The 8,438-nt window shown below is 60.4% G+C and overlaps 1 protein-coding gene across 2 annotated transcripts in view; it reads left to right on the forward strand.

The window, feature by feature from the left end:
* SPECC1L (sperm antigen with calponin homology and coiled-coil domains 1 like) overlaps positions 1–8,438 on the forward strand; it is a 47,796-nt gene that overhangs the window by 23,103 nt on the left and 16,255 nt on the right. For both annotated transcript variants that reach the window (XM_027845619.1, XM_027845620.1), the window contains 8 exons: positions 1,101–1,174; positions 1,282–1,457; positions 3,177–3,340; positions 3,720–3,814; positions 4,610–4,700; positions 5,399–5,482; positions 6,043–6,184; positions 6,571–6,673. In XM_027845619.1, coding sequence (XP_027701420.1) covers positions 1,101–1,174; positions 1,282–1,457; positions 3,177–3,340; positions 3,720–3,814; positions 4,610–4,700; positions 5,399–5,482; positions 6,043–6,184; positions 6,571–6,673 — 929 coding nt within the window. The remainder of the gene's footprint in view (positions 1–1,100; positions 1,175–1,281; positions 1,458–3,176; positions 3,341–3,719; positions 3,815–4,609; positions 4,701–5,398; positions 5,483–6,042; positions 6,185–6,570; positions 6,674–8,438) is intronic.

Raw genomic sequence — 8,438 nt, forward strand, 5'->3', positions numbered from 1 at the left:
AGGTGAAATGGACCAGAGATGGTGCAGAGTGAAATGGACCAGAGATGGTGCAAAGGTGAAATGGACCAGAGGTGGTGCAGAGTGAAATGGGCCAGAGATGTAGCAGAGGTGAAAGGGCCAGAGATGTAGCAGAGGTGAAAGGACCAGAGATGGTGCAGAGTGAAATGGACCAGAGATGGTGCAGAAGTGAAATGGACCAGAGATGGTGCAGAGGTGAAACTGACAGGCACCAGATAGGAGCAGGGGGCGGGATGAGAGGGGAGGAGGATGGGGGCCCCTTTCATCTGTGAGATTCTGTAATGCTTTGTACCCCCTCCACAAGCAGTCACATGAGGGTTCTGTGTGTATACACGTATGTACATTCATGTGTGTTTGTGTGTTTAAAAAAATTTCAAAGGTCACTTCACGCCACCCATCCCAGAACCAGGCCCTGTATCTATGATTTACTGGAGAAATAGCTCTTTAAAAGGTATAGGTTTTATTCCCAGGTGACCCACAAGGACAGCAACCCTTTTAAAAAAAGTAGTGAGTAAGAATGGGTGGTTCTTTGGCCTTGCTGTGTGTTTCTTTGAGGCATGGCCTTACAGCTAGATTTATCACAAGAGAAATGAATGTGCCCATGGAACCCTAAGCAAGTGCCAGAGTTCACAATCCAAACAAACTTGTGCATTTATGAAATTGTGACAGATAGAGGAGGAGAAATGGAAATCTCCACCTAAATGGGAACTGCTAGACCATGAAGACAGGAAGTCTGCTCATCTACATGGGCCCCAGCTGCCTGAGCACTTTGCCACTCCGGCATCGACTGACTGCGCCTGGCATGAGTTCAGCTTGGGGCACAAACAACACATGATGTCAGCTGGGGTGGGGCGAGCTTCATCCCTGACATGTTCAGGGTCTCCCACATGCTGTGGGTCCAGTCTTTCTGGGAAATAGGACTGCTCAAAAGGACTAGCTTGGGACACTTTTACAGCGTTCATGAGTACCTGGACTTTTCTGCTGAGGAGCTTGGCTGGGCCGGTGACCTGATGCCACAGGTTTCCTATGTGCCAGTGACCATTCCCCATCAGGTGAAGCTGTCACTATCCTTGTCTCTGCAGACACTGTCAAGAAACTCCAGGACCAAAAGCATGACATGGACAGAGAGGTCAAGACGCTTCATCGAAGGCTGCGGGTAGGAAAAAGCCTTTGCCTTCTCATGGGTGGGGAGCCTGGGTGCCTCGGGGTGGGAGGGACCGGCCTGGCCTGATCCTCTCTGAACTTGCCCTGTTTTCCCTTCAGGAGGAGTCGGCTGAGTGGCGGCAGTTTCAGGCTGACCTGCAGACGGCCGTGGTCATAGCCAATGACATCAAATCCGAGGCTCAGGAGGAGGTTGGGGACCTGAAGCGCCGCCTCCAGGAGGCCCAGGAGAAGAACGAGAAGCTTACCAAGGAGCTGGAGGAAATAAAGTCCAGAAAGTAGGTCTTGGCGGGCACATGCCGAGAGTCTGGAGCATGCAGAGGGAAGGCGCTGGGCTCAGTGCAGACAGGGGCAGGCTGCTTCATCTGATGGGCTGACATTTGGGAAAATGGTGTCTTCATGGTGGTGGCTGGCTCCTCTGTCCCCCTTTGGTGCACCATTCCTTGGGGTTCAGTCCCCTCTCCTGTCTTCTCTAACCCTGCCTGGGCAGCTGGCAGAGGCAAAGCCTTGAGATGGAATCACCAAAGAGAGATGTTCCCATTACTTGGGTGGGGAACCCTGCCAGGCCCCCTCTGCCTGCAGGCAGCTTCTTGGGGTTCCTGCTACATTTAAGCCCTGGTGCTGTAAACATAGGCAAAAACAACAATAAAAGCCGGGCCCTGCCCTCAGGGAGCTCCTAGTCTGATGGGGGAGGGGAGGCCTTGGAATTAGGGGGGGCCGAAGAGGGCTTCCCGGAGGAGGTGGGCTTTCAGTAGGCACACGAAGGAAACCTGGGTGAGGGGAGGAAAGAGAGCGTTCCAGGCAGGGGGCACAGCCCGAGAGCCTGGAGCTGAGAGGGAGGCCTGGGCCTCTGGATGGAAAAGGATGTGGTGGGGAGTCAGGGAGGGCTCTGAAGGCCAGACAGAGCCTTTTGTATTAGCTCCAGGAGGCCGGAGGGAGCCTCTGGAGCTTGTGGAGGAGCCGGTTGGGGGGGAGACTGAGGCAGGCAGAAAGAGGGGATGAGGGTCCAGACTGACCAATGTCTTCAGGCCACAGAATTTGGCCAGAAATTGGATGGGGGGGGTTGAGGAGGGATGGGGCAGGGTGGGGCTGCCGTGAAGCCTCTGGAGGTTGGCAGTGTTTGTTGCCGTCTTTTTATTGAGGTAGTCATTGGTATTTATTAAGCGACTGCTCATTGTGTGCCAGGCACTGTGCTGAGTTCTGGGATAGAAATGAGAAAGAATGCCCCTGCCTTCAAGGAGCTTACCGTGGCAAGGGGAAAGATGATACCCCCACCTCCCGCCCCCTGCACTAGGAGGAAATGACAAAAGGGCTGGAAATTGTGAGCCCTTATTCCTCCCTGTGGCCCTCTGAGCAGAGGGGAGAGGCAATGGAGGGTCCTGAGGAGGTGACGAGGTGGGGGGGAGGTGAGGAGATGAAGTAGAGAGGAGGTGATATGAGGAGGAGAAGGTGAGGAGGAGATGAAATGACATGGAGGTGATGAAGTGGTGGGGGGAGGTGATGAGGTGGGGGGAGGTGACGAGGAGGTGAGGAGCACTGAAGCCAAAGCAGTCTCCCTGCTGGGGAGGCCCCAGGGTGGGAAGGCAGGGGCCGGCCAGTGGAGCAGCTGAAGGGGAAAGAGGGGCCTGGGTTGGTTTTAGAGCAGGAGCTCCTCGAGGGCAGGTCTGGGCTTTTTTGGAACATTTTGTTTTCCTCTCCCGCCAAGGCCGGCTGCAGGCTAGGCAGATAGGAGGATCCACGCCACCATCAGGGCAGAGGCCGGCTCCTCGGGCTGCAGGCGCGAGGGGAGTGTCCAGCTCCCGTCAGGGGCCCCAGAGCGGTCCTCGGAGCTGGGCTGTCCGTCACTGCCCCGTGTTAGGAATGGCGGCCTTCCGAGGGCATGTTTGAGGCTGCCGGGGCTCAGGGGAGCCAGGTTCAGACCAGATAGATGACCTGGGCCCCCCAGCCCCACACGTCATGGGCCAGTGTAGACGCTCCGTTACCTTGGTCATTTGCAGGCAAGAGGAGGAGCGGGGCCGCGTCTACAACTACATGAACACGGTGGAGAGAGACCTGGCCGCCTTACGCCAGGGCATGGGCCTGAGCAGGAGGTCGTCGGCGTCCTCCGAGCCCACCCCGACGGTGAAGACCCTCATTAAGTCTTTCGACAGTGCGTCTCAAGGTGATGGTCACAGGCCGTGGTGGCGTTGGGAGCCGAGCGGGAGCCAAGAGAAGCCAGAGCTGGGGTGGGGTCTGGGGGCCGTAGGTGGGGGCCTCTGGCTGAGGGGCCGTGGCTGGGGGGCTGTAATCATGGGGGCTCTAGCTGAGGGTCCTGGGGGGCTGTGGCCCGGGTTGAGCTCTGGGGGGGCTCTGGCTGAGGGGCTGTGAGGCACCTGCCGAAGGGCAGCGAGGGGGCCCCCGCCAAAGACCATCTTTGGGCTGGGTGGCCCTGTTATCTGAGTGCTCCTGGCTCCCCTCAGCATGCTTGGGGAGGCTGGGCCCAGTCAGATCTCTGGGCTTTTCACTCAGGCCCTGACACATTCCTTTCTCATCGCCGACAGGACCAACACCAACCCCAGCTGCCGCGATGCCTCGAACCCCGCTGAGTCCAAGTCCCATGAAGACGCCCCCAGCAGCTGCTGTCTCCCCGATGCAGGTAAGGGCAGACGCTCCTTGTGTCCAGCTCGCGGGCAGCGGCCCCAGGCTCTTAGGATGCAAAGTGGGGGCGGCTCTCCGTGCATCAGGGCTGGCAGGTTCTCTCGATTTCTCGGGTGTGGTGGCGGGCATGCTCCTGCTGTCACGGGCCCAGAGGGAGCCAGGCCCGTCTCTACCCATCCTCATGTTCTCGGGCTCTCTTGGCAGGTGGAGGTAGGGTGGGGCAACAGACAGGCAGGGAGCGAGAGGGTGACCCGAGGCCTGTCCTCCAGCATCTTCGCCGTGGGCCTCAGCTTACGTGGGGGTTAGGGGTCAGAAGAGCAAACAGGTGACCTTGCTGGGTTCAGAGCCCCGTGCTGGGCCTCTGGCAGGGACCGTCTGACCTTCCCCCGCCCCTCCAGAGCTCGTGGCCTTGACGGGGTCCAAGGGGTGTGGAGAGAGGCCCCGTGCCCTCTGCTTCTGCCCCGCAGGGCCGAGCGAGGTCAAAGCCGGCCCTCAGACTCTAGGCCTTTGCCTGTCCTGGGTGCCCATTTTACAGAGGGGAACACTGAGGGTGGCGGGGCCTAGTCACCCCGGCTCTGCTGGTGCCCTCAGAGTGAAGTCTGCAGGGTGAAATCCCAGTCCTTCCTTGGAGGTGGACCAGAGGGTGTACACATATGTGATGTATGTGTGCGCACACGTGTGTGCGTGAGGAGCCGAAGGCTGATTCTGTGCACGCCGCACTCATCCCACTTAGAGATGGCGGGGGCGGGGGGAGGTCAGACGGTGACTTGCGGCGTCCATCTGGTCATTTCAGAGGCACTCCATGGGCAGCTCCTTATCTACCACCAAGCCCCTGCCCGCCCTGTCGGACAAGAGGCCAAACTACGGAGATCTTCCCTGCCAGGGTGAGTGCGCGGGGCACAAGCTTCCTCTAACCCTCCTGCCCGGCTCAGTGGGGGAAGACCTGAGGTCGCGTCCTGCCTTAGTGTCCTCTTTGGTCACTCAGGGAGGGTGACAGTGGCGAGGATCAGAGCCCTTCGGCCTGTGCAGGGCCCTGGTTGGCGCTCTGGAGGCGCAGCTGGATGTCGGCCTGGACTCTGACCAGCGTCTTCCGGCTCTCACTGCCCACCCCCGAGGGTAGGGCCTCCCTGGCGCTCCCTCAGAGCTGCCATGGTGGGGCATCAAAGCCTTGAGCCGAGGGGCACCCTCTTCTCCTCTGGTCAGAGGCAGGTAACTTTGAAAGATTAGGGAGACCTCTGCTCTGCTGGCCCAGGAGTCGGGGCCCTGCCTCCAGGGAGTGCGCAAGGATGGCCTCTCCTCGGTCAGCCCCTGCTCTTCCTTGCTCTGGGGCCTTTCCTTCCTCTGACCGTGGAGACCTGGGCCATCCTGTCCTCTCCCCCACGCAGGAGCAGGACAGGCCCGCGTCCCTCGCCCCTGACGGCGTGGGTGGAGGGTGCTGTGATGAGCAAAGGTGTGGAGGTGGGAGAGGGGCTGTGGGGGGGGTCCTCCTGGCCCCCAGGGCGCCCTCCTCTCCTGGAGCCAGCCTCTGCTTGTCCCTGAGCTGGTGACCTCCAGCCCGCTGGCTTTGTCCTTCTCCCTGCAGAGCGTTTGTTACGCACTGGATCAGTCAGCAGGCCGGCGCCATTACTGAGGGTCCCGGCCATGGAGGGCGCCAAGTCCATCTCAGGTAATGGGAACCTCGGTCAGAGCCTCCCGAGAAGGGGATGGGAAGGAATGGGCATTTATTAAGCACCTACTGTGTGCTTTGCAAATAGGATCTCCTTTGATCCTCACCACAACCCTGGGGAGGGGGGGTCAGTTCTTACAGCTGAGGAAACTGAGCAAACAGCTAGAAAATATCTGAAGCCAGATTTGAACTCAGGTCTTCTCGACCCCAGGGCACCCTCGGGGTATCTGAGCCTCCCTTTTAGGTCTGGGCTGGGAGGGCTCCGGGCTGGGCTGCTACGTGCTCACTGACTGGCCCTCGGCGGAACACAGCCCTCCTGGACCTCAGTCTCTTCCTCTATAAGTTTGGGGATTTCCAGGTCCCTTCTGTGAACCCCCAGGGCACTTCCCCATTAATTGCCTGAAATTGCAAAAGTCAACCATGGATCAGGGGAGCCCTGAGCTCTGGCGACTGTGAAGGCTAGTCAGGACAAATGCCACCAAGGCGGCTGTGGCATAGGGCTGGGGACAGCGCCCCGCGGGGGTGGCAGCCAAACCACTGACTTCCTCTTTCCCATTCAGCATCTTCCCGCCGGAGCAGTGAGGAAATCAAGCCGGACGGACCCTCCGCAGCCTCCCTGATGGCGATGGGCCCTGCGTCCCCTCAGCTCTCTCATTCCTCCCCTACGGCGTCCGTGACCCCGACCGCCCGCAGCCGCATCAGGTAAAGCCCCCGCCCTAGAGATGGCTCTGGACTGTGGGGAGCATTCCCTCTTCCACTAGTGTGAGTTGGGAGGGCTGGGGTGGACGTCCCGTGTCAGTGGGCACAGGGCAGGCATCCCCCACAGGTCCTGAGGCGGACATTCTGTGTCAGTGGGGCACAGGCGGCCTGTGTCAGTGGGACATGGGACGGGTGTCACTTGCAGGGCCTGAGGCAGGCAGCCTGTGTCAGTGGGGCACAGGGCGGGCGTCCCCCACAGGGCACTGCTGCTGCTCTCTGTGCATCGCTGCCCCTTGTGGTCACGGTCCAGAGGCCCCAGAAGGTCGCGATGACCCTGGCTTTGGCCGTCCACATGCTGGTGAATGACGCTTGCCTCCGGTTCCCCCCAGGGAGGAGAGGAAGGACCCCCTGTCGGCCCTGGCGCGAGAGTACGGAGGTTCCAAGAGGAACGCCCTGCTGAAGTGGTGCCAGAAGAAGACTGAGGGATACCAGGTGAAGGCAGGCGCCGCCCGAGAGGGAGCTGCTGGGTGCAGCTTTGGCAAAAATCTGGACCAAGGCTCTCGTGCTGTTCTTGGGGGGCCCGGTTCCCAAGGGGATGGCCAGGGACGGTGAATGGGGAGGAAGCCGCAGAGACCAGTGTGGGCTGGGCGTGAGGAAACCAGAGCTGGCCCAGAGGGGAGGGGCTTCTCCTCTTGGGAGGCGTCTGGGCCGAGCCTGGGCCAGAATCGGTGGTCCCTGTGGCTGGGCAGCCTCCATCCTCGCCGTGCCAGGGGGTACTTTGGAGCAAGCCTTGGTCCTCGGCCGTGGAATTTGACCCTCTCCGATCCCTCCCCCTCTTCTCCGCCGTGACCCCTGCTCTCTTACAGAGTTGGGTGGCTGCACCGAGCTTGACTGTCCGAAGGAGAACTGGTCATGGGGCGTTCTCTGCGGGCATAGGCAGCCTGTGATGATAGCTGGGGTGTGCAGCAGTGAGCCAGTTGTTAAATGTTCAGTGTGAGCATTTACCCCTCGGACGTTGGCAAACGCTGCCATTGGGGGCTGGATTGTGTCAGCGTTGTCCAGCCTTAAAGCGATGGAGAAAGCGCTAGTGCGGGAGATTCAACTTCCACATGCATCCTGCGCACACCTTTCCACCAGAGAGCCAGTTGTTAAACATTGGCCAGCAGACCTTGGGTAATAGTATTTGTTTCTTAGGAGGTAATGGAGACTAATTAGGAGGTCACATCACCGCTTTGGGCCTCAGTTTCCCCACAGGTTCAGACTCGGTGACCTCCAAGGTACCTTCAAGCTTTCTGGTGTTGGCCCCGGGCTGGAGCAGATGTGAGGGGAGGGAGGGGGCAGTGTTTCGTGGCCTGGCTCTCTGCTCCTTCTCTGGGACATCCCTGTCACCTTGGAGAGCTCTTTGTGGGAGAAGCCCAGGCCAGCCTCCTGCATGCCCATGCCTCCTTTTGGGGTGGAAGCTTCTTGAAGGCTGGGACCAGACCGAGGAGCCCGTGGCAGAAGGCCGCATGGGGCTCTGAGCAGTCCCTTCTCCCCCCTTCCCTCCCCCAGACACATGAGAGGCACGCTGGCCCCTGCCCCCTGCCAGAGGACTGGCCTGTCCGCGGACGAGCCCTGTGCCCACCCTGCCTCTCACCATCCTGGTAGGGGAGTGTCTGAGGCGGGCCCTGCACCCCAGCCTCTCCCCTCTGTCCTGTCCTCCACACCGGGGATGACCTCTGCTGACACCAGCCCCCCCATGTCAGCGCTTTGTTGGTGCATCCAGGAGCAGGCCGGGGGGAGGGGAGGGTGTCCGACTGCCGTGGCTGATGGGAAGATCTAGCAGGCCGGCCGGGGAGGCAGGCAGGCTGCAGTCTGCCTCCTTTGAGGGAAGGGTCCCTCTGAGGAGGTGACGTGGAACTCTGCCAGCATAGGTAGTGAGCCTCCCCTCCGTGGAGCTCTGCAAGGAGATGGTGCATGACCATGCCGTAAATGGGGGTTCTCCCCTGCGGCTTCTCACCTGGGAGCTTGTGATCGCTGCATCCCTGCCCAACTGAATGGGGCTCCTTGAGACCAGGCCACAGGTGGCGGTTGGGGAGCAGTGTCTCTCCCTTCCCCCTTCATCCTTCCCTCTCTCCCTGCCTCTCCCTGTCCCTCCCTCCCTCTCTCCATCCCCCCTTCCCCCTTCCCTCTCTCCCTGCCTCTCCCTGTCCCTCCCTCCCTCTCTCCACCCCCCCTTCCCCCTTCCCTCTCTCCCTGCCTCTCCCTGTCCCTCCCC

The sequence above is a fragment of the Vombatus ursinus genome, unplaced genomic scaffold (assembly GCF_900497805.2).
Source record: "Vombatus ursinus unplaced genomic scaffold, bare-nosed wombat genome assembly UNPS02015012.1, whole genome shotgun sequence".
NCBI classification, from domain to species: domain Eukaryota; kingdom Metazoa; phylum Chordata; class Mammalia; order Diprotodontia; family Vombatidae; genus Vombatus; species Vombatus ursinus.